Source organism: Heloderma suspectum, chromosome 2 (assembly GCF_057233095.1).
Source record: "Heloderma suspectum isolate Gila_16-S chromosome 2, 16-S_ref, whole genome shotgun sequence".
Lineage (NCBI taxonomy): Eukaryota > Metazoa > Chordata > Lepidosauria > Squamata > Helodermatidae > Heloderma > Heloderma suspectum.
The window spans coordinates 142,727,955-142,753,349 of record NC_139459.1 but is presented as its reverse complement, the minus strand read 5'-3'; the positions used below and the strand labels follow the sequence as shown (position 1 = coordinate 142,753,349).

Sequence of the window (25,395 nt, the reverse complement as noted above, 5' to 3'; positions counted from 1 at the left end):
ATATCACACACATGTCACTCCCTTCTCGCTCAGCTTATAATCTCAAGTATGTAAATACACCATTCCTCCTGTCACTCATCCCATGCTCGCCCTAGATATATTCACCATAAAACACAATCATAAGAGGAATATGCATCTGTAACCACAACCTCCTAATATATGTACATGTAACGTCACACTTGCATTCTCCAGCAACTAGTTTAGAGAGTCATACCAGTTGCCTCTATAGGTAATACATACACATCATGACTTGAAGCCATAGATAAATACATCCTGTAGTAGTGAATTACATAATTTAACTATGTACTGTGTGAAGAAGTGTCGCTTGAAATAGTTGTAAGTCAGATCCCTTCTTGTCATAGATTTGCTGGTTGATGATGATTTGAGATTTCTAATATCAAAGCTAGAGAGGCTAATGATTATATCCATACAGATATTAACTGGCAATGGTGATACTGCTGCTCCAGAGCAAAAATGTCTGTTGTCAGTCTTTCTTATAACTATTACCTATTCTTTGATTTTTGGTGGGTGCTTGATGTTTTCAAAAGTACCATGCAATCCCAAAGGTTGATTCTTTATGAACCCCAGCAGTTTTCATACAGATTTAATATCTCTGCAACAGTCAAGTGTTCTATCCTAGATTTTTACCGTTCTTTTTACCAGAACACCTCTAAGCAGCGTATGCACACATTGCTGCCAGTTAGAAGTCTTTTAGGGTACATTGCACAATGTCAAGGGTGTGGTGACTTTAGAGAGGCAGCGGCTGATACAGCTTTCCCCAAAAGTGTGTTAATAGCTTAAAAAGCTACTCAAACCTGAACAGAATCAAATGTCTTTATTGGTTCCAATTCAACTATTTCACACTGGAATCTTCCTTTGAAATTCCTCTAAAGTAGCCTTCCCCAACATGATGCCCTCCAGCTACAAATCCTACCACCTAGAGGCAGAATTAGCCAAGGGGTTGGGGGTGATGGGAGTTGTAGCCCAAGACATCTGGGAGGGCATCAGGTTGCTGTAAGCTGCTCTAGAGAATGGCAACTTTCAGGTAACAGAAATGTTCCTTTGATTTCTGAATATGGTCTTTTGTCTTTTGAATATGTTTTCAACTGTTTCCACATGTATACCCCAGTATGTACTGTGCATTTGTGTGATTTGTCAGTAAGTATCTGGCAAGCAGTGAGTGTAGCTTGGGGTATCAACATGCTCGAAGAGAAATTATGAGCAAAGTAAGATTGATTTTAGTAAGACAGCCACAGTATTATCTTGCTTAATACCTGCTTATCACAAATGTCTCATCTGCTTTTATGATCCTAGCCACACTGTTGACTCTTGAGCATTCTGAAGGCTTCCCCGGAAATGGAGGGAAGTAGAGAGGATTGTACAGCCATTGGCCGCCTTTTGCCATCTTTAGGAATCAGATACAATAAGCGCAGAGAAAGACAGACCAGCAACCCTACTAATATTCTGTTTTTTAAAATAACTCTTTTACTGTTTTTAATATGGTGTTTTATTATTTTTTTTATCTTTCAGTCTTTTATTGTTCACTGCTCAGGGATCTGTTCAGATGTGGAGGGTGTGTGTGTGTAAATCAAACCAAACCCTACAATCCCCTCCAGCTTTCTCTTCCTGTTTCTAGGGAGCTTTCAGTGTTCTCAACAGTCAGAGCCTGGCATACTATGCTACTTTTGACATAAATATAGTGTGTACTCAGACTGTTAATCTCAAGTGTACCAACGATAGTGAGCAGTACCAGTGTGCTTTGATCAGTTAAATACTGCAAAGACGGTTAAGGGGGTAGTAAGACTGTTCCGGGAAAAGTTAGTCTCTGTTGCTAAAAGCGTGGAGTGTTCAAGGAATGTGTGGGTAATGTCCAGTAGCAATGACTGCCAGTTGAATGACACATGAAAATTATCATTAGAAAAGGTGCTTGACAAAGCTGCATGCAACTGACTTTCTGCCATTTTGTTAGATGAGACGGACCGTGGAGTGGACCAAATAGATGGGAATGAGCGTGCCGACTCCCCGGGTTGTGAAGAAAGCGATGCCAACAAGAAGGAGAATCCTAAGCTGCGACTTCCCACTTGCTCTGATATGATCTGTGGATATGCTTGTCTGAAAGGTATCTTGGATAAATAAGAAAGGTTTTTCTGTAAATGTTATTTGTAAACTGCTCAGAGGTTATTACACATTTTGAACTGAGCTGCCATTTTCCCCCTTTGGTGGGCCATCTTGCATCTGTTCCTCTCTTTCTGCTTTGGATTGTCTTTATTTATTTGTTTACAGGCACAGCTGCTATGAGGAATACTAAACGTGGATCTTGGTATATAGAGGCTCTCACCTCTGTGTTTGCTGAAGACTCCAGAAATATGCATGTGGCTGACATGCTTGTGAAGGTGAGCTGGGTTGCTTTGCTTTACTCCTTGCTTCTGTAACTTCTAGATGGTTTTGCATTCTGAGATACCAAAACTGATACCTTATTGCTTTACTTTTGTTTGGACCTCCTGTGGCGTTGCTTGGGAGGAAAGAATCAATAAAATTAAACACTGCTATCTTGTTCCCTCAAATGGTGGAAGTATTGTCCAGCAGAACTGGCACTAAGTATAATTTATCTAACACAAGTGGGAAACTGTTCCAGCTCTGGGGGCTGGATTGCCTCCCAGGACATCCCCTGGGGGCTGAATGACGTTGGAGTGGACCCCTCCCTTCCAAAACTCTGGCCCCTGACACCACTGGACTCCTTTCTCCACGCAGAGAGAGAGAGAGACAGAGTAGTCATTCTGTGCCTCTCTCTGTGCATGGAGAAAGGGGCAGGCTTTCCCTGCTCAGAACTAGAGGAAAGCTGGTTGTCATTCTCTAGTCCTGAGTATGGAAACCCCACTTGTATCTCTGATTACTGCTCAGAAATAAGAACAGGGTTTCCCTTCTCAGTGCTAGAGAAAGGCAGCATTTCTCTAGCATTGAGTATTGGGGTGAGGCCAGTGACAGAAGCTGACAGCCTGGATGGGGAACTCCTGCAGACCGGAGGTTCCCCATCCCTGCTCTACCCAGATATTTTTAGGACTGGAGTAAACAAACACCCTGTCTTATTTGACCTTCAGTAATCTGCATGAAGATTAAAAAATTCAGAAAATGTGTTCAAAGAAAAAGACTAAGGCTTTCATCTTTTGTTATCTTCTCTCTTTTAGGTGAACAGGTTGATCAAGCACCGGGAAGGCCACGCCCCTGGCACAGAGTTCCACCGCTGCAAGGAGATGCCAGAGTATAGTAGCACTCTCTGCCGAGCCCTTTACCTATTCCCAGAGGTTTTTCCTGGGAATTGAGCCTGCCATCCTTTCTCTAAGCAGGCTACTTCCTCTATAGGCAAACTCCATAGAATACTCTTGAGATTGCTGTGAATCGACTTGCTGTAGAGGTTCAGAGCTGCCCTTTCCTCATTGATAGCGTTTTATGTGGGAGGGCATAAAAACACCCAGTTTCAGAAAGTTCGAATGATGAGCAAATGTGTATGGTGCCTGCTCTTGTTTCTAACTGAGTTTTGCTGATTTTATTGGGAATGTTGTGTTTTATCTGAAAGATCCTGACCTGCGGAAAGACAGCATATAAATGTTTTTAAGTTGATCATGCCTGGTGAGGCTAGCTTTCTTATTCTCTGTGCACATCTCACTAGTGCCACCCTTTGAGACAGAATTTGGTAAGTTTCCGCAACCCAGTTCAGGATTTAAATTTTAGTTCATGTGCCAAAACCTTAGAGTGATGGGAAGCACCTTAATGATTAATTTGCGTGTATTTATAGGAAATAGGAATGTGAAAAATTATTCATAGTGCTTTTATATATATATTAAAAAAATGAAAACAAAGTTTTTTTTTTAAAAAAAAACAAAGTTAGTTTTATACATTGAATGTTATGCTTTAAGACAAATGCATGTTGTTTTGCTTGTTTGCCCAGACTGTTGAAAAATGGCTAGTTGGGCTGAGAAGGGACCCTCACTCTAAAAAAAAAAAAAAAAAAAAGAAGGGTGTGCAGACTAATAAAGCCAGTTCAGAATAGTTGGACTAATGCTAAAGTTGTTTTGTATCCTTCAACAATCTCCCTTGCTGTAGATACACCTACCATTTCTATTTTGTTAAAAACAAATGCTATATCTGCTTGCCGTTTACCATATATTATCTTGAAGAAGTTGATAATTATTGGGGGGAAACTTTTTGCACCAGGACTTGGAAACAGTTGGGATGAATTTCCATTCTACAAAATAAACATGCATATGATCGTATTGTCTGTGTTGCTATCTTGCAGGCAGCGCTAAAAGTAAACATAGCTTGGCTTCTTCCTCCTATGAGAGGAAGTGAGTGAGAGCGTTGTAGGGGCAATTTTCCATTCAAGTTCTTGTCATGGTGAAATACAAGCCTGGATTTATATATGCTATTCATTGGAATTGCTCCTTTTGAGCAGAGGCTTGGCTGTACAGTTTTTTTCAATAAGCTATTTGGATGCCATACATAATGGCTTCTTAGAGCCAAACTAGACATTTGGATGATTATATCTCATCTCAGTAAACCAAGGCATGAATGAGTCTTGTTTCCCTGCATGTAGTTACTTTGTTCCTCCCTTCGTGTGGCATGTTAACTATCAGTTAACTATCGTTTCCTGTTTTATCCAGATTTCAGTGAAACATGGTTTGAGGTTGGCTGCATATCCTCACTTGCTCCAGAACTGTTAACTGTATTTGGACAAAATGAGAAACTGTATTTAACTGAAGACTTCCTGATTTGATTGCTAGCTTGTGTAATGGACGGGGCAAAGTGCCATATTTTCCCACAAGTATTTGTCTGGATCAGTGGGGGATAGGAGGAGGAGAGTATCATTTGTCAGAACCTGTCTATCCATTCTCCTCTCCACTACTGTAACTGGCCCCTTTTGTGTGACCCGTCATTAAAGGAACTACCTCAGGAAAGAGGGCAAAACGTCAAGAACAGTCAGTTTTATTTATATGTTTTAATGTAAACTGTGGTGGTGCAACACTCCAAACAACCAGTAGTTGCAGGTGCTTAGATAACTGGACTGACAATTGGCACTTTGGTTTGCTGCCAGAGGTCAGGAAACAGGCTTATTTTGTATCTGGCTCCTAAGCTTTGCAGATATCTTTGCACTCTTGTATATACTTTTCTTTTTTTACTTTCTTTTAAGATTTTTTGCTTTCTGCACCCTAATAATCCTGCCACCGAGGACTTGTATGCTTAAACTAGCTTCCTTAGATTGAACAAGTTGCCCTTTTATCTTAATTAGCCATTATGATTCCCCTTTCCCCAAGACTTTGAAAAATATTTTTATAGGATTTTCATATACATTTTTTTAAAGCAAATATAATTGTAAGAAAAAAAAATGAGGCAGAATAATCTAGGGACAGGCCAGAAAGTTGGGGCATCACCGTTCTTTGTATTGTCCATTAAATATGAAGGTCCTTTTCTCCCTCCCTAAAGCTGAAAATGGTGCAGTTGGACTGTGTGTCACACCTATTAGGGAGTAAGAACCATTTCAGGGCCAATGGGCAGCTCAGGATGATAAAGGTTCTTTCCTCTGTGTAAAAATTGAAAAACGTGGGAACCTTCCCCACAAATTGGTGCTTGATAACTGTGTAAATGCAACTGTCTCCCCCTACCTTGTAAAGGAGAGACCAGGTCTTTATCACTGCCACTGTTTATGATAAACTTTTGTATGTAGACTGCCTCCATGTGCCAAAATAAAAAGTGATCTCATTTTCTAACAGACTTTGTCTCTTATTTTGGAGCTTCAACTCTTCCTGGAGATCTACAATGCAACTTATTTACAGAAATGAGCTTCCTAAGGCTAGTGCCAAAGAACAGTGGTACAGTAGGAAATGATTTGTGTTAATATTTAAAGCTTGACCCACACTGGGAGTGTTAAGTTCTGAGTGGTTGGGAATCCTTTGTTTAGAGCATTCAAAACTGGACTCCTCAAAAGTTAATCCAGAGAGCATTGTCTGAGTGATATCTTTATCCTAAAACAGCCGCGCAAAGCACCTCCATAGCTCAGTATTCTTGTGTTTCCTTTGATAGATTTTGTGGGAGATGAGTGTGGTGTACTATGACTAGGATTGGTAAGGCTGGTTCTGATGCTTCATGTGGAATTTCTCCATTGATGGGCAATAACAATGTGACCACACATCTTTTTTTTTTTTTTTAACTGCCATGCTTGTGTGAATTTACCACTAGGAGGTATGGCACCCATCAACATGGCTGCATGGTTTCAGGTGTTCATTCCTCCAAGATGTCCCATAGAGTGTTTTGGATTTGGAGGTTGCTTATTAGCTTTTTAGAGAAAACAGTTACTGTTAGGCTCAGGGCTTTAGAAGGTAAAAGCTTTCACAAATATGTTAAGCAGACCCTAATTCCTTATGAGAACTTAATTGAATTAATAAGTAAAAATTAAAATAGAGACACTAAACTTGCAAAGATAATGAGCTATCCTTTTACATGCTTTTGCTCATATAGACAGGTGACTGATTTGAAAAATAATGCATACAAGTATTCACTTTAGCAATAAAAGGCAAGCTGGGTAAAGACCTGTGTGTGTGTGTAATTCAGATATCTATAGTACTGAATATCCTTTGGGAAAATGATGGTCTTGGCTACCTCTAACAGAGGTGCTGTTGCTATGAACAAGCGTGGCTGGCTTAGCAGTACCCATGTGTTGTGGTTGGTTAGCAATCTGTATATTTTCTGTTGAGTGGGTTTTTCAGAATCCTGCTAAATTGATAGAAGCCCTTAGTTCTCTGTTGATCTTACAAGTTCCGAGAATAGACAGATATCAAGAAAAGATTTTAGCAAAAAACTGAATAAATTAAAATATCAAATGTAATGGAAACTTAGCAAAAGGAAGAAATCTACACACATCTAAGACTACTCCAGCCAGTATACCCCTTCTTTCCTCATGGTACTGCTCTTTCCAATAATCAGAAAAAACAAATCATCAACCATCATTCACAGAAAAGCCTTTTTTCTGATTAATTGGGCAGAACAACACTGCATATTTCAGAGAATCACAAACAAAAAGGCTGGCCGGCCAATTTTTTAGAATGTAGATGAGACTAATTAGTCCATATACCTAGAAATGTTCCACATAGTCCAGCATTCCCATAGTAGACATTTTCCCATCAGCCATCAACAAAAATATATTTAGAATAGAATAGAATCTCCTATCTGGACTTCTGTCTGTCTTGTTGCAGCATGGAATGATGTAGAGTAGAAGATAGATAGCTCATCTAATTTACTAGCCCCCTTTTCACCAAGCTAACTCGTGATTTCTAGACCAATATTGCAGCTTGGGTATTTAGATGATGTGGTTTTCACCCTCTTGCAACTCATAGATCATGAGTTAAATGTTTTTCATTTCATGGACAAAATTCTGAGAGCAGTGTAATACCCACCAGAGGGTGTTGCTCTAATGGGCTGTAATAGGGTTGAAGATGAACAGACAGAAGTAACGAGCAGCAACACTGTTTGTTATCTTGGATTATGTTGCCCTGCCTTCCATGTGTGTACTCTTCCTCTTATGAGATGCTTTCTAAGAGCAGCAGCAGTTCTGAATCTAGCACTAATACACAGATGCCACTAGTGGCAACTTAGGTAGCAATTTAGATCCTGTTGAAATCAATAACAAAGCTTCTACTGATTTTAATAGTTTCAGATTGCACCTTTAGGTGGTTATCAAAGCTTCATGGAACCTTCGGAGCATCTGTTTCTTCTGATGAATATAGATTTCTAAAAGGCCATTCAAACGTTCAGAAAAAAACCTCAAAATTTATTTGAGGGGTTCATATGTGAATATGGTCCTGTAAGTGTACCTATGGCCCGACTGGAGTCCATCCGGAGAAGAGCCTTCAGTGTGATGGCTCCCTTCCTGTGGAACTCCCTGCCTCTGGAGGTCAGGCAAGCACCAACATTGGGTTGTTTTCAGCGCCTCCTGAGAAAAGCTTTTTTCCAGGAAGCCTTCCTTGGTTGACCAACCTCAGTTTTATTGGCACTCTGTTTTTTAAAAAATAATTTAAATATGTTTCATTCTTTTTATCTTTTTTTCATTTCATAGAATCATAGAATAGTAGGGTTGGAAGGGGACTACAAGGCCATCGAGTCCAACCCCCTGCTCAATGCAGGAATCCAAGTCAGAGCATCCCTGACAGATGGCTGTCCAGCCTCCTCTTGAATGCCTCCAGCGTGGGAGAGCCCACCACCTCCCTAGGTAATGGGTTCTGTTGTTGTATTGCTCTAACAGTCAGGAAGTTTTTCCTGATGTTCAGCCAGAATCTGGCTTCCTGTAACTTGAGCCCATTATTCCATGTCCTGCACTCTGGCATGATCTAGAAGAGATCCTGGCCTTCCTCTCTGTGACAACCTTTCAAGTACTTGAAGAATGCTATCATATTTCCCCTCAGTCTTCTCTTCTCAAGGCTAAACATGCCCAGTTCTTTCAGTCTCTCTTCATAGGGCTTTGTTTCCAGTCCCCTGATCATCTTTGTTGCCCTCCTCTGGCCCCTCTCCAGCTTGTCTGCATCCTTCTTAAAGTGTGGTGCCCAGAACTGGACACAGTACTCCAGATGAGGCCTAACCAGTGCTGAGTAGAGGGGAACTAGTACTTCCTGGGATTTGGAAGCTATGCTTCTATTAATGCAGCCCAAAATGGCATTGGCCTTTTTTGCAGCCACATCCCATTGTTGGCTCATATTCAGCTTGTGATCGGCAACAATTCCAAGATCCTTCTTGCTTGTAGTGTTGTTGAGCCACGTATCTCCCATCTTGTCACTGTGCATTTGGTTTCTTTTTCCTAGGTGCAGAACTTGGCATTTATCCCTATTAAATGTCATTCTGTTGTTTTCTGCCCAGCGTTCCAGTCCATCAAGATCACTTTGAATTTTGTTTCTGTCTTCCAATGTATTAGCTATTCCACCCAATTTTGTGTCATCTGCACATTTGGTCAGCATTCCCTGCACCTCTTCCTCCAAGTCATCAATAAAAATGTTGAAGAGCACTGGGCCTAGGACTGAGCCCTGTGGTACCCTGCTCGTTACCCCTCCCCAGTTTAAGAAGGTCCCATTGATTGATAAGCACTCTTTGAGTCCGATTCTGTAGCCAACTGTGGATCGACCAGATCGTTGTTTCATCTAGCCCACTTTGAGCTAGTTTGCTCATCAGGATATCATGGTGTACTTTGTCGAAAGCTTTGCTGAAGTCAAGGTATATTATGTCTACAGCATTCCTATGGTCCACAGGGGAGGTTACTTGATCAAAAAATGAGATCAGATTCGTCTGGCAGAATTTGTTCTTGACAAATCCATGTTGGCTTTGAGTAATCACTGCATGGTTTTCAAGGTGCTTACAGATGGATTGCTTTATCATCTGCTCCAGAATTTTCCCAGCGATTGATGTCAGACCGACTAGTCTGTAGTTCCTAGGTTCCTCCTTTTTACCCTTTTTGAAAATAGGGACAACATTAGCCCTCCTCCAGTCATCTGGCACTTCACCTGTCCTCCATGATTTCTCAAAGAGAATAGACAGCGGTTCTGAGAGTTCTTCTGCCAGTTCCTTTATTACTCTAGAGTGCAGCTCATCTGGCCCTGGAGATTTGTACTCATTTAAAGTAATGATGTGTTCCTTGACCATATGCCTATTTATCTCAAGCTGCAATCCTGCCCCTTCAGCCTGTACTTCACCTTTGCCAGGGGGGTCATAGACCCTCTTTTGGGAGAAGACTGAGCCAAAGTAGGAATTGAGCACCTCTGCCTTTTCTTAGTCATCTGTTCATCATTTTGCCATCCTTATTTAATAGCTGAATAACCATTTTTTCCTCTGTCTTTTACTGTGCACGTAGCTGAAGAAAGCCTTTTTGTTGCTTTTAGCATCCCTCGCTAACCTCAAGCTCATTCTCAGCTTTAGCCTACCTGACGCCACTCCTGCAATTCTATACTACCTGCCTGTGCTCTTCCTTTGTTGCTTGGCCTTCTTTCCACTTCCTATATGAGTGCTTTTTTGTTTTCAGGTCATCTCTAAGCTTTTTGTGAAGCCACATTGGCTTCTTCTGTTATCTTCCACCTTTTCTTCTCGTTGGAATTGTGTGTAATTGTGCCTTGAGAATTTCCTTTTTTAAAAGCTCCCACCCATCATGGACTCTTTTTCTCGTTAGAGTCGCTTGCTATGGGACCTTACTGATCATTGTTCTGAGTTTATTAAAATCAGCTTTCCTAAAATCCAGTGCACGCATTTGACTACACTTGGCTTTTGCTTCCCTTAGAACCAAGAACTGAAGTACAACATGGTCGCTTTCCCCCAGAGTTCCTGTAACTGCTACTTGATCCACTAAGTCATCTCTGTTGGTTAGGATCAAGTCAAGGATAGCCGATCCTCTAGTTCCTTCCTCTACTTTCTGTAGGAGGAAGTTATCCGCCACACAAGTCAGGAATTTCCTGGAGGGGCCATGTTTTGCAGAATTTGTCTCCCAACAAATAACGGGGAAATTGAAGTCCCCCATTACTACCTCATCATGCTTCCTTAAAACATTGGCTATTTGCTTTTCAAAAGTTTCATCCTCGTCTTCTCCTTGGTTGGGTGGCCGGTAGTAGACGCCGACCACCAGGTTCCTTTTATTCTTTGCTCCATTTATTTTTATCCAGATGCTCTCGATGGGGCTACCAAGCTCATCCTCCTGTATTTCTGTGCAGAGATATGTATTTTTCACATACAGTGCAACCCCACCTCCCTTTCTGTTCCTCCTGTTCTTTTTGAACAAATTATATCCTTCAATTGCTGTATTCCAGTCATGAGAGTCATCCCACCAGGTCTCAGTTATACCTATCAAGTCGTAATTTCCCTCCTGTATTAAGAGTTCAAGTTTGTTCTGTTTGTTTCCCATACCCTGGGCATTAGTATACAGACATCAAAGACCATGTGCTTCATGGTCTGGCTTTCTTCCTACATGTGTCTGAAGACTATTATTGGGCGCTATCAGAGCTGTTCTCTCTGTTGCAGTGCATGCGCCTACGTCCATTGTTACCCCGAACATTACATCTCCCTTCCCCGTAGGATTCAGTTTAAAGCCCTCCTGATGAAGTTCTTCATGCTGTGGCCAAACACATTCTTCCCATCCTTTGTGAGGTGCAACCCATCCCTTGCCAACAGTCCATCTTCCAGGAAGTATAGCCCATGGTCCCAGAATCCAAATTTCTCTCGTCGGCACCACCTTCGTAGCCAGTCATTCACCTCGAGTATTTCCCTTTCCCTTTCTATCCCTCTTCTAACTACTGGAAGTATGGATGAGAAAACTATCTGGGCCCCCAAGTTCTTGAGTTTCCTTCCCAAAGCTTCAAAGTCTGACGTGATCTCTTCGTAGCTCTGCTTGGCGGTATCATTTGTTCCCACATGGATGAGACGAAAGGGATACCTGTCAGTGGGCTTTATGAGTGCAGGCAACCTTTCAGTCATGTCTCTAATCCGTCCTCCTGGGAGACAACATACCTGGCGAGTCCACGTGAGTCCATTTTATCTCTTGTTCACTGCTCTGGAATCTGTTTAGATGTGGAGTAGTATACAAATGTTGTAAATAAATAAGTATTAAAAACCTCCTTGTATGTGGTAAGCTAGTATGGCAGGAGGAAGGGTTCTCTACCCTACCCTCCTAAGAGAGTATTCAAACTGTAGGTTCTGTCCAAGCCAGTATTCTGCCCCTTTCACCAGAGAACAAAATTGATGACAGATTTAGGTTATCTGACATAGCAAAGTGATGGTCATAGACCTGGTACAGATGTAACACTTTCTGAACTTTTAGCTGCCCCCCTCCTGCTTCAATTCTTCCCCTCGCCATTTGGTTGTTAACTATAGTGTATCGTTAAAACGTCACCGATGCTAATGCGATTAGCTTAAACAAGAGTTTAAATCCAGCTTCAAACTCTGCTTTCAAGTTTTGAATTAAAACCAATTGTGGATAGTGTTGGTGCAGACATAATGCTACACTGATGCTTTCAGCAATGCTAAGAGGAGAGAGAGGAATGGGGAGGGGGGAGCGGGGAGTGCATGAGCACTTGCTGTACTCTCCATCTGTTAACTGTGGTACTGAAATCAGGAAATGTTACCTCTGCAATGGGGCCATTAGAGTCAGTGGGTCATAGAAATAGCACAACAGTGCAACTCCCAATTTATTCCAATAGAGCTTGTGCAGGAAAACTTTTAGTGGATTGTGTCTTTAGAGTTTGGTAGGTCCATTATGGGTTATCGTCTAATCCTCTACCAAATGTAAGAATCTTTCCCAAGTCTGTCCTCATCAGAGGTCTGTGAACCTTCAGCTCTAGTGGTCGACACCATTATATGTGCCTTTGAAAATGACCTTGAGTAACCCTCTGCTCCATTCTACTGCTCCAGGGACTGAAATCCATCTAAACTATTCCAACCAAGCACTTGTCAAAAACCATTCTAGTCCTCCATCAATTGTAATTTCAATATGGAGTGGACAGGCGCAATTGCCCTAGCACTGTATTCCAGTGTCTTACTACCCCTACAGTTAGAAAGCTTTTCTTAAGGTCTCTCGGCTTACTAAATCATTTTAGTTGCAGAGTACAGTATTTCTTGCCTGTGACATGCAAGGAGAACTGGCCCCTTCATCAATTTGAATATTGTTTTCCTGTTTTAGAAAGGAACATTATAGCCTAAATAATGCAGGAAGAACCTTGCCCTAGAAGAAACCTTCTATGCAGTACCATGGAGTACTTTGTAGGCAGTTGTGTCGTTCAAATAATTAAATGCATCAGACAGAAATCTAGAAATCCGCAGAGACCCTGAAACCATCGCCTTTAGTAAAATGCAGAGGAATTCTTTAGAAATGGGCCTTGTGGAATAGTCAGATGAAATTATGGATGTGCTAATCTCAGTCCTAAATATGCTTACTGTACAATTACATCCTGACTGTTTTGGAGCCTATTTACTATGAGGATTGTGGCCATAGTGTGCTTATGAGAACTTGTGTGATTCCTATGGGATTTGAATATAGCTTCCTAGGGGATGATGTTGTGAGTCAGTGAACAGGGGCATTCAAAGTATACAAAGCATTGGATAATGGGCTGTAGTGGTAATAATCCTGCATTGACATCTGCATGGAGAAGGTTGGCAGTGCCACTAGGATATCCCTCTCAGTATAATAATTTTGGCAATTCTTCCTCTTCATTTCTTTTCATTTACTTCTGCCCCCCACGGGTCAAACAAATTTCAGCTTCCTCCTCCCCCCCGCCCCCCAATCCAAACCCTTCACTCTTCCCATTCTGGAATCATTGGCCTTGGACAGAAAAACCTCTGCTGTAGCCAAGAGAAAGGAAATCTTATCGCCTTTTAATTTACTGGGCTGACTCAGTGCCAGGGCAGCAGTTAGTTATTAGAGCAGAGACATGACCGCTGTGTCACAGCATGAACAGAATCAGGGGTCTCTGGTTACACATCACCCCCCCTCCAGTAAACCTTTAGTCAGAGCACTCAGACAACCTCTGTCTTGTCCTATTGCATGAGCCTGCAAAGGGAAGGCACCTCCCCTGCAATGCCCAGTTTCCTCGTTTGCAAACATTGGATATCACCCTCCCAAAAATACATTACGGTATCAGCAGACACTGGTGAGTACACTGGTGTTCCTTGCTTCTCTCTCATCTACCTAAGGTACCAGCTGGAGAGTCCTTGGTTAAGGAGCATTTAGTCCCAAATAATCTCTCACTTGAATAATGGATGCCTTCAATTGTCCAACCAAGCAAAAGGTGTGTGTCCCACCTCACCCCAATTGAGTTATCTAAGAAATTAAGTTCTATCAAGAGACAGTTACAGTTTGGTTTTTGCCTTACTGGATTGGGAAGTGAAGTTGTCGTCTGGGAGGAAAAGGCAGAAATAATGAAGTTTAGCATCTTTAGCTCCAGGCTGAAGAAAATACTACAAAATTGAAGCTCTACCGACTGACTCAGTTCATTGCTCTTTGTAATGAAATCTGCAGTGATATTATTCTCCTGCTTTCCATCTATTGTGCTGTTGGCCAGAGTTGGCATCTTTAATATACATAACTCTACTGCTTGGGCACTGGAGTTACATTAGTGATCTGCTCTATTCTGCTAAGCAGAGAAGTGTTCAGCTCCTTATTTCTGGATTTTGTTTTTATTTGTTTAATTTTGGAAGATGCCTCTTTCTGGGGTATATATTGGGAACTGCTGAGGCATATTACAGATAGGGTCAGTCTTAGCTGCTCTCGATTATCACAGTCAGTGATCTGTATACTGTAATGCAAAATAATGAGAGTTCTGTGCTGTTGCTGTTATGCTGATAATTATTAATCAGTTTTAGCCTTCCAGTAGCAAATGCCACATAGAAACGTTGGGTTCCTTTCTTGGTACTCCACATTGCTTCTAGAGAAATTGACAGCCTAAACAGAATATAGCAGAGAGTTAGAAAGAAGTTGAACTTCTAGCCCAGTCCTACCTACTCAGATTGGCTGTGGCTCTCCAAGGTCTTGGGCAGAGATATTTCTCAACACTGATACTCGAGGCTGGAGATGCCAGGGGTTGAACCTGAAGGATAATCCAAGTATTGGTAAGGGAGATCCTTTCTTGGGGCAGGAGTTTGGAATAAATAGCCAACTGGATGCCTTCCTACTCAGCTATGCTGAACAAGAGACATCCATGTGGTAGAATGCTTTATACAATGCCCCATTCATTTCAATAGCACCAGTAGATCTGTGAAAATGAGTGGGTCTGCGGGTGTGGGCGAAGGAGTTTTGTGGATGCAGTGAAGTTCCCATGCCTGTAAGTCTTTAATTTCATGAAACGTTCATGACATGGGAGGTACCCCAGAGTAGGCAGTTTAAATAAATTACTATATTATCACAAATTATATTAAACATAATAATTAGTGAGCATTTTGGATACTTGGTGCCATAGTCCAAAGAACTTAGATTTAAATGTGTTTAATCTCACTGATTTATCAGACAAAGCAAAGTTCTTTTGGCTCAGCTATGATGAGGATTGGATCAGCTGTGATTTTTTGGACTGTCAGGGCTGGCCAACCCAATGTGCAGTACTGGTGGTGGCTGTCTGGGTTGGCAGCCTTCTAGGAGCACCAGGCTAATCAGGAAAATCCCCTAGGGGGAGCACAATTCCTTCTACTTGAGACTCTTCAGTCAACATGGTATAAACTGTAGGAGCAGATCTCTCCCCACCCCCTTTTCTCCTGATTGCCACACACATTTTCCTTATACCATACAAATGAATGGAGTGAATGTCCCTTCCCTTTGCCCCATTCACTTTTATGGCTCAGGGACAGGAGTCTGCAAGCAGGAATGGTGGACACACACACACACACCCCTGGCTACACACACAAGATGCAGGGAGAGCACAAAGTTAATTGTCTGCCACACTGTTCCTATTTTTATTATTGCTGTTTTAATGTGTTTTTATATTTCTTTTACAAATTTGTTAGCCGCCTTGAGCGCTTCTCTTTTTAGCAGAAAGGCAGGATAGGAATTATCTTAAATAAATAAATACTCACCCAGGGCAGCAAAATAGCTTCAGCTGGCCCTGCTGTATGTAATATACTCCTGTCTCTTTTCTGTTCTGGAAATGTCCTTGTCACTCTTCCTGCTCTGGCTAGGTGCAACTTACATCGACACAAACCAATTTTGAACTCATGCAGGCATCCCAGATGCAAAAGGGTAACACTACCACCACTTTATGACATGTTCAACTCCTGGTGGGTAAATGTCAATTTACGATTTTACTGCACAGGGATCTTTCATCAAACGCCCCCCTCCTTTAGTCAGAATCTATCTCAACAGCATGACTTTGTGTGGTTATAGGCCAAAGTATAAAGCAAGGTAGAATGATTACATATAAGGGAGATCAGATAAACATAAAACACACTATTCAAAATAAAAGAAGAAAAAACATAGGTGGCTGCTGAGCTGTGTGCACAATTGTTACTAGGCTGAATCTATCTGGAGACACTATTTGTGAGCCAGTGCGCTTCTATATGGGTGGTACACACGCAGCCACCAACCTACACATGATGAATGAACGTTTCCAGAGAAGAGCAACCAGGCTGGTACGGGGTCTTGAAATCAAGTCCTGTGAGGAAAGAGCTGAGTATGTTTATCCTGAAGAAGAGAAGATTAAGGGGAGACATGATAACGATCTTCATATAGCTGAAAGGCTGTTGTGCAGAAGATGGAGCAGATTTCTTGGTTTCTCCAGAGGGCACAACTAGAGCTAATGGTGGGAAGTTGCTGGGAAGCAGATTTGGGCTGAACATTAGGAGATACTTATGTTTGGCAGTGGAATAGACTGGTGCAAGAAGTGGTGGATTTTCTTTGCCTGAGGTATTTAAGCAGAAGCTGGATAGCCATCTGTCAGATGCTGTAGCTGCAACCTGCATTGGAAAATCTGCATTGAGTGGGGGCTGGACTAGATAACCTCGAAAGTACCTTCTAGCTCTTATGCTTTTACTGATAACAGTCGGTTGCTCCTGTTCCTGCTTTACATTATTCATTTCAGCACACATGCACACAGACACACGCAGCATTATCCGTGGTTAGAGTAATCATTTCTATTATGATTATTTTGCCCCCATATAACAAAATTACAAAGCATCAAGAGCTAAACTTCGCATTACATGATTCTTCCTGCTTTTTAAAATGAAAATCAGTTTTGAAAGGCAGTTATCATAGGTGGGAAGAATCATGCAAGGGCGGGACCTGCTTACCTCTTTCTCTTCCTGTTTGTCTGATCGAAATAGCTCCTTCCCACCAGCTTTCTCATCTGCAGGTGAAAAAATACAAACCAGACTTATGGGTCAACATTTTTTTCCAGTTAGCACTATTATTTATGGAATTTATACAAAGTGTAGGCTGCCCTATAACTCTTTGGTGGCTTGCAGAGATTAAAAGTCTTGTGTTGCTTCTACAGAATGCCGGGTTAGTTCCACAACAACATCATTGTCAATTTTTTAAAAAATCATGATTTAATTGTACAGGATCGGGCCAACCAGGCCTGCATTTCTGACACCTAGATAGATAAATGGGCTCATCTATCCTTGGGGAAGGGATGTGGTTTCTTGGGGAAGGGATGTGGTCATAGTATCTCTTGGGATTCCCTCTCTAGGGGACTTGTCCAACAGAGCCTCACCTTTGAGTGCTTTATGTGGTGTCAGACCATTGGGAGAGAACATGGGTTCTGTTAATGGGCCAACCACCCCACTGCCCAACAATCTCCCTGCCCGAGCTGATAGAGGTGGTGTCAAATTTGGTGTTGAGGCCCACCCATGCTTTTGGCTCTGGAGGCTTTCCACATTCATGCCAAGGCTGCCTTGTCAGGGGACAGTCAGGGTTTCATGGCTATCACAAAATCCCCAGGGCTCTCCCAAAATGTCATTGGCGCAACAGATATAGGTGGCCACTCTTTGGATTTGGTATTCTCAGCTAATCAAGGAGATGGTGATTTGATAAAGGGTGGTCTTTGTAAATAACTGTTGAAGTGGACAGATCACTTCCTGATGAGGTTTTGGCATCTGGCAACTTTGGGCATTTCTATACCAGCCTAAAAGCCTGCATTTAAAACGGGACTTCCTTCTTCCCCACCCTTCACCCTGTATCAGAGTCTTCCATTATCTTTCATTGATCTCGCTCCTCTTCGTGCAGATTCCCCCCCCCCGTGCGTGCGCGCGTGCGCACGTGCACACACCAATGTGTGCCAAGGGTGTACACACGTACATCTATTTGTACAGTGTTATATCCGTGATCCTTCAGCCCCCTGTAAAAAAGGCCAAAGAGGACACAGGAGTTGTGTAGTCAGGGACTTCCATTGTTTTAAAATGAATAGTGACCACAGGGCTAGTTTGGATCTGGGCAGTGGTGCTATGGGAGCCTTTCTCCAGGCTGTTTTCCCAATTCAGATTGCCTCCCCCTACGCTGCTGTTTGCCCTGCTATTTCTCTCATTTGCACTGGACTTTTGAAGAGGCAACCAGCCACACTCCCTGCTTCTGGCATCTCCTGCAGAAGCAGTCCAAAAGGAGATGCCATCCTTTCCTTCTTTGGCTTCTCTACATTATAGGGCATGAAGGGTTTTCTCATCCTCCCACTGAGTGTATTGCTGGAAGCTGCCTCTGTGTTTACTCTTTGGTTTGACCTGCCCTGCTTTGCCTCATCATGCCCCGCTGCCCTCCTCTGCACATGGACGGCTGTTTCACTGTTGTCCTGATTACACACAGAATCACCGTTCAAAAATGTAGAGGAAAACTTGCCACAGACACTCGAAGGTGTCAGGTGTATCCCATCTACTCTGACTTCTTCCCCTTTAGCACAAAAATCCAAGATATGGCTAACCCAGAGGTGAACTAAAAAGGAAACATGAGACGTCCAATAATGCAGGAAGGCCCACCAAAGATAAGCCACCAAAGCACACTTCTGACACGTTGCTGCCAGCAGACTTCACCATAGCCTGGCCCAAGCATCTTGGTTCCCTGGACCCTCTCCCACTGCTGGAGACAGTTCTTGGCTAAACACATTCAACAGGGTGTGTGCCACACACCTGGGGCTGGGGGCTTATTGCTCCATCACAAATACACTATTCACGACTAGAGATTCTGAGAATTGTCCCACAGCGTCAGTGGATTCCATAGCCACGTGTGATACACAGCACTTTTCACTCTTGTGTGAAATTTTGATTCGGCTTTCCCTACCAAATCCAATGTAGATAGTTTGAGCTTCTGGATAATTATTTTTTTATCATAAGCAGAAAGCAAAAACAAATAATAAACCAATAGAACTGCTCATGATAGCCTATTAGTGTTTAGCTTTGTTACTACAAGGAACATGGGTAAACACTGTAGCTTCAACATTTTAATCCAGCAGAGGCATTACACTTTATTCTGGAAAGAAATCAGGTTTAAAATAGATTGTGTGTATGTGCACAAGTGTGTCTACACACACACACCTATTTTAAAACCAGCTAAAACAAGTATGTTGGAACAACACCTCTAGGTTGCAGTCCTATGCACACTTACCTTTTAAAATCCTATATTGAATGGTGATTTTGGACTTGTTGAAAAAAAAAATTAAACGTAATCTGGTTTATCAGTCATCTCCTCTCCCCAAGGATTCCTGGAAACTGTATTTCTGTGAAGAAAAGGGGGTAGGGATGCTTAAGAGAGAATGCTCAGCACCCTCTGCAAAAAACAATTCCTAGAATTCTTTGGGGGAAGGCCTGGCAGTTAAACTGTCATAGCGTTGCTTGCCTTCTGGTGGCAGTAACTGTTGGATTGAATATTGCCTGGCTTATATTTGGGCCATTTGGAGTGATGCTGGTCTTTTAGGCCAGCAATATCAGGGCAGTATTGAGCGGAAGAATGCCATAAAGCAGGGGTGGGGAACTTGATGTTCATCATAGCCATTGGCTATGCTAGCTAGAGCTGATGGGAGTTGTAGGCCGAAACTTCTGGAGGGCCACAAGTTGCCCACCCCTGTCATAAAGGGATGGTGGTAGCAGCAGCATCACTTTAAATTGTGAGAATCCTAAATTACGGGTACTGCAGGAAATCCTAAATTCTGTGGGAAAGGGGGCAACAGCCAAGTCCCTGATTGGTTGCTGGGATAATTTTAGAGTGTGATAGCGTCTCAGTCAGTTTTGATTAAGTCACATTTTTTAAAAACTTACCTGTTCTGGTCCCCTTAAGTGAGCAATATAATACATAAGCGGCAAATGTATACAAGATCATGGCTCCAATTCCAGCTAAAAGGAAAAGCTACTTCCCCTTTTTCTTTTTGCAGAGGGGGTGCTGCAAGTGATTAGATGGCTCACATAAGCAGAGAGGTTTTCTGTTTTGCCCCAGTAAGCCTTGGGGTATCTCTGGAGCCAGTGGTCTAGTATATTCTCTGGACAGGATATAACAAAGATTTGTGCCCATCACTCTATTTGCAGAGGAGCTTCAGAGTCCCTCCCTCCCCAGAGTGGCACCTTGCCACACTGGTCCATTTGGCAAAGCACCCCTGAAGCTCAGGTCAGCTTGAGAAACGTGCTCTGATGCCGCCGGAAAAGCTGCTGTTGTGGGGAAAAGAGGAGAAAGCCCCACTGTGCATGCGCAGGCCCCTTGCCCATGCCTAAAGTAGCATATTTTATTTGGCATATTTCACAAGATACGGAACTTTGAAACACTCCCTACAGCTCCAATAGTTTGTGGGAATTTGTTTTGCAAAGCTTATTCAGTGAAGACGACTTACCTGCCAAAGACCCTCCATTAAAACATTATTCTTCATATTTAGAGTGAATGGCTGGCTGACCAGGACCAGTTGAAGGCTTAGGTGTGCATTTCATAGGCAGCCCCATTTTGAGTGTATTGTAGTAAGCCAACCTAGAGGTTACCAAAGCATTCCTCATGGTTTTTGTTTTTATGCTGTATTTTTAAAATGTTTATAAATTGCTTTGAGCGAGTAGGACAATGAATCAAATCTGTGCAGTCTCTTCTTCGCCATTTTGTCTCTCCTGGTATATTATTCTGTGTCTTTTAGGGAACATTGTTACTAGACAAAGCTGTAACCCCCAAATAGGAGTGCTGTCCTGGCCTCTGGCCTGAATGCACCCCTAGGCGGCACTGCTGTTGGTAAGGGCAATACCTGAAATATATTTCTGACATATATTTCCTTGCTAATATCTCTCCACCTTGATCATCCAGGAGACTGAGTTTGTATGAGACATTTTCACAGTTCCTGCCACAGATCATCATGAAGGGTCATGTCAAGGTTAGTCAGGTGAAACTGCTTGCACACTGTCAGTGGCTTGAAATGCCTGGCACCTTTAGAGGAGTTTCTTGAAATGTCCTTATAGTTGCTCTGCTTGAGAGTATTCAACTGCCGGTGGAGTTTAAGGGCTCCTTCACACGGAGCTTTTATCCTGTGATTGAGATTGCTCCTTCACGGAAGTTTGTGGGTTCTTCACATGATGCTGTGACCCTCCCGTGACCCTCCTGCACTAAATGCCCTTTGTTCCATCTTTAAATAGATCGCAGATAATGAGCTATCAAATTACCCCGCTGTGTTCCGCTTCAGTTTCCTCCGTGAAAAGAGTTAAAGCGGCAAGAAGAGGAGCCAGATCAATGAAAGATAATGGAAGACTCAGATATGGGGAGAAGGCAGGGGGGAAGGAAGCGCATGTAAAGGAAGTCAGTAGTGATCCTGCCTTTAAAACGGAAGCAGAAAGCCCCGTTTTAAATGCAGGATTTTAGGCTGGTGTACAGATGCCCTATGTCATCTTTTAAATTTAAAGCCTTTGCATCCGTGAACTTGGTGGTGTTAGTAGATGAGGGACACCTAGCGGTGCAAGCCAGATTTTACTTCCCCACAGATGAATTAATAATAAGTCCTCTACAGGTTTTAAAAAAAGTTAACTAGATTAACGCTAATTTCAGAAACCCCTTTACTACATACCATCTTTGCTGCGCAAGCCTATGTCTATGTTTCCTGAGTTCAGTGGAGCCTACTTCCAGGTAAGAAGAGGCATGTCCAGAAGAACCAGTTTGGGGAAGTGAAGGGGTGGCTAATACCATTATTAGAGGAGTAAAGATTTAATCCATGCTATATAGGACCATAACATACTATGACAGGAAGCTGAGGGCTTGAATAGGGTAGCGGGAAACATTTTAAGGGAGTGCATTGCTATCTTGATCCAAATTACACAAACTGGGGGAAAGAGGGCGAATGGATGTACCACAGGCATTGTCGGTGATTTGAAACTGCCTCCACAGCTCTTAAAGTATGATGATCCCATGCAGTCTATGTTTCCCTAATAAAGCACCCAGAATTTGCACCCAGAATGTACTTTTCACAGCAATCTTCAAAGTTCAGCATTCACATCAGAAATTAATTTAGGGCAGGAACGGCCACCAATAATGCTCTTATTAAGGCAGGGTGGTGGGAAGAAGGGGGTGTGATGAGGACAACCTCTCCAAGTGCCTCGGTCAGGGATAATCTAAATGGGAAGGCAGTGGCTGAGCCAACTGGCCTGCTCTGCTCCCCCCACCCCACCCCACCGGCACTCTGTCTTAAAGAGGTACAGAGTATTTATTTACACAGCATGAACAACCAGTTCTGGTTGTTTCAGTCGCTTTCTGTCTGTTTTATTCTCTACCTCATTCTTCAATCTCTCTTGTCATATGTGCAGTCACACAGCCCTCCATTTCACTGCTGTATTTCTCCCTCCCTACATCGCGGCTGCAAGACTCACTTCTAAAAATATTTCCCTCAGCTCTGCTTCTAAGGGGCATGGAGAGAGTTCCTCTGGCGGGTTGATCTCTCTCTCTGTGAATCCCACAGAATATCGCTGAGGGAGGGGGCGGCTGAGGGAGAGCACTGACAGGGGATCCCGCTGCTAATTCTAGCCATGGAAAGAGAATAGCAAGCCAGACGAACACAGGGCCAAACTATGCAAACAGGGATACAAACAAATGGCAGGTGCTGGTTTTTGTTGGTGCCAAGGAAAGTGGAGAAAGGATGGTGAATTGCCCCCTTGCCACAGCTTGGAAAAAAGCCCAGACATTGCCTTGGAGTTATTAGAGTGCTCAGAACTGTGCTCAGGGAAACCTGGCCAAGTCCATGCAGGGCCCTTCCATTGCCAGTGTGCCTAGGGCTGTGTAACTGAGGTAGCACATCAAGGACTGCTGCCCGTTTTGTGGGGAGGCAGGGGTGGGGCAAGCAAGGGCCGAGGAAGACGTGTTTTTGATAGACTGCAAGAGGAACTGGCCCCTTCATGGATCACTGCCTTGTTGTGGCGAAGGGGCTTGCGTAACTCAGTGAAGCCATAAGCTATGCTGTGCAGGGCCACCCAAGACGGACAGGTCATGGCAGAGAGTTCTGACAAAATGTGGTCCACTGGAGAAGGAAATGGCAACCCACTCCAGGATTCTTGCCAAGAAAACCCCATGGAACGTATCACAAGGCTAAAAGATATGATGCCGGAAGATGAGCCCCTCAGGTCGGAAGGTGTCCAATATGCTACTGGGGAAGAGCAGAGGGTATTTCCAAGTAGCGCCAGAAAGAGTGAAGCGGCTGGGCCAAAGCCGAAAGGACACTCAGCTGTGGATGTGTCTGGTGGTGAAAAGAAAATCCGATGCTGTAAAGAACAATATTGTTTAGGAACCTGGAATGTCAGATCAATGAATCAAGGTAAGCTGGAGGTGGTCAAACATGAGATGGCAAGATTGAACATCGACATCTTGGGAATCAGCGAACTAAAATGGACAGGCATGGGCGAATTTAATTCAGGTGAACATCATATCTACTATTGTGGGCAAGAATCCCTTAGAAGAAATGGAGTAGCACTCATAGTCAACAAAAGGGTGGGAAAAGCAGTACTGGGGTACAATCTTAAAAATGATAGAATGATCTCAGTACGAATCCAAGGCAAACCATTCAACATCACAGTAATTCAAGTCTATGCCCCAACCACTGAGGCCGAAGAAGCTGAGGTTGATCGGTTCTATGAAGACCTACAACACCTTCTAGAACTAACACCAAAAAAAGACGTCCTCTTCATCATAGGGGATTGGAATGCTAAAGTAGGAAGTCAAGAAATCACCGGGATAACAGGCAGGCATGGCCTTGGTGTACAAAATGAAGCAGGACAAAAGCTAATAGAGTTTTGCCAAGAGAACATGCTGATCATAGCAAACACTCTTTTCCAACAGCACAAGAGGCGACTCTACACATGGACATCACCAGATGGTCAATATCGAAATCAGATTGATTATGTCCTTTGCAGCCAAAGATGGAGAAGCTCCATACAGTCAGTAAAAACAAGACCTGGAGCTGACTGTGGCTCAGATCATGAGCTGCTTCTTGCAAAATTTCGGCTTAAATTGAAGAACGTCGGGAAAACCACTAAACCATTCAGGTATGACCTAAATGATATCCCTGATGAATATACAGTGGAGGTGAGGAATAGATTTCAGGGATTAGACCTGATAGACAGAGTGCCTGAGGAACTATGGACGGAGGTCCGTAACATTGTTCAGGAGGCAGCAACGAAATCCATCCCAAAGAAAAAGAAATGCAAGAAAGCCAAGTGGCTGTCTGATGAGGCTTTACAAGTAGCTCACGAAAGAAGGGAAGCGAAAAGCAAGGGAGAAAGGGGAAGATATACCCAACTGAATGCAGAGTTCCAGAGAATAGCAAGGAGAGACAAGAAGGCCTTCTTAAGTGAACAATGCAAAGAAATCGAGGAAAACAACAGAATGGGAAAGACTAGAGATCTCTTCAAGAAAATCAGAGATCTCAAGGGAACGTTTTGTGCAAAGACGGGCATGATAAAGGACAAAGAAGGCAGGGACCTAACAGAAGCAGATGAGATTAAGAAGAGGTGGCAGGAATACACAGAAGAACTATACAGGAAAGATCTGAATGTCCCTGATAGCCATGATAGTGCGGTCACTGAACTTGAGCCGGACATCCTAGAGAGTGAAGTCAAGTGGGCCTTAGGAAGCATTAGTAACAATAAAGCTAGCGGAGATGACAGTATTCCAGCCGAGCTATTTAAAATCCTAAAAGACGATGCTGTTAAAGTGCTGCGCCCAATATGCCAACAAATTTGGAACACTCAACAGTGGCCACAAGACTGGAAAAGGTCAGTTTACATTCCAATTCCAAAGAAGGGCAACGCCAAAGAGTGTTCAAACTACCGCACCATTGCGCTCATTTCCCATGCCAGCAAGGTGATGCTCAAAATCCTACAAGCTAGGCTTCAGCAGTATGCGAACCGAGAACTACCGGAAGTACAAGCTGGGTTTAGAAGAGGCAGAGGAACTAGAGATCAAATCGCCAACATTCGCTGCATCATGAAGAAAGCAAGAGAATTCCAGAAAAACGTCTATTTCTGCTTCATTGACTACGCTAAAGCCTTTGATTGTGTGGATCACAACAAACTGTGGCAAATTCTTAAAGTGATGGGAGTACCAGACCACCTTACCTGTCTCCTGAGAAACCTGTACGAGGGTCAAGAAGCAACAGTAAGAACCAGACATGGAACAACCGAGTGGTTCAAAATTGGGAAAGGAGTACGACAAGGCTGCATATTGTCACCCTGCTTATTTAACTTATATGCAGAGTACATCATGAGAAATGCCGGGTTGGATGAATCACAGGTCGGAATTAAGATTGCTGGGAGAATTATCAACAACCTCCGATATGCAGACGATACCACCCTAATGGCAGAAAGCGAAGAGGATCTCAAGAGCCTCTTGTTGAGGGTGAAAGAGGAGAGTGCAAAAGCTGGTTTGAAACTCAACATTAAAAAAACTAAGATCATGGCATCTGGCCCCATCACTTCCTGGCATAT

General features: G+C 42.9%; 1 protein-coding gene and 1 pseudogene across 3 annotated transcripts in view; both read left to right on the top strand.

The window, feature by feature from the left end:
• CASP2 (caspase 2) overlaps nucleotides 1-4,271 on the top strand; it is a 31,572-nt gene extending 27,301 nt beyond the window's left edge. For both annotated transcript variants that reach the window (XM_084835118.1, XM_084835117.1), the window contains exons 9-11: nucleotides 1,970-2,119; nucleotides 2,284-2,393; nucleotides 3,186-4,271. In XM_084835118.1, the coding sequence (XP_084691244.1) occupies nucleotides 1,970-2,119; nucleotides 2,284-2,393; nucleotides 3,186-3,320 (395 nt within the window). In that variant the 3' untranslated portion in view covers nucleotides 3,321-4,271. The remainder of the gene's footprint in view (nucleotides 1-1,969; nucleotides 2,120-2,283; nucleotides 2,394-3,185) is intronic.
• The window catches only part of LOC146352896 (protein CFDP2 pseudogene), a 1,048,348-nt pseudogene that overhangs the window by 1,022,020 nt on the left and 933 nt on the right, over nucleotides 1-25,395 (top strand). Inside the window, exon 2 of the transcript XR_014787098.1 lies at nucleotides 22,964-24,151. The product of XR_014787098.1 is annotated as a protein CFDP2 pseudogene (transcript). The remainder of the gene's footprint in view (nucleotides 1-22,963; nucleotides 24,152-25,395) is intronic.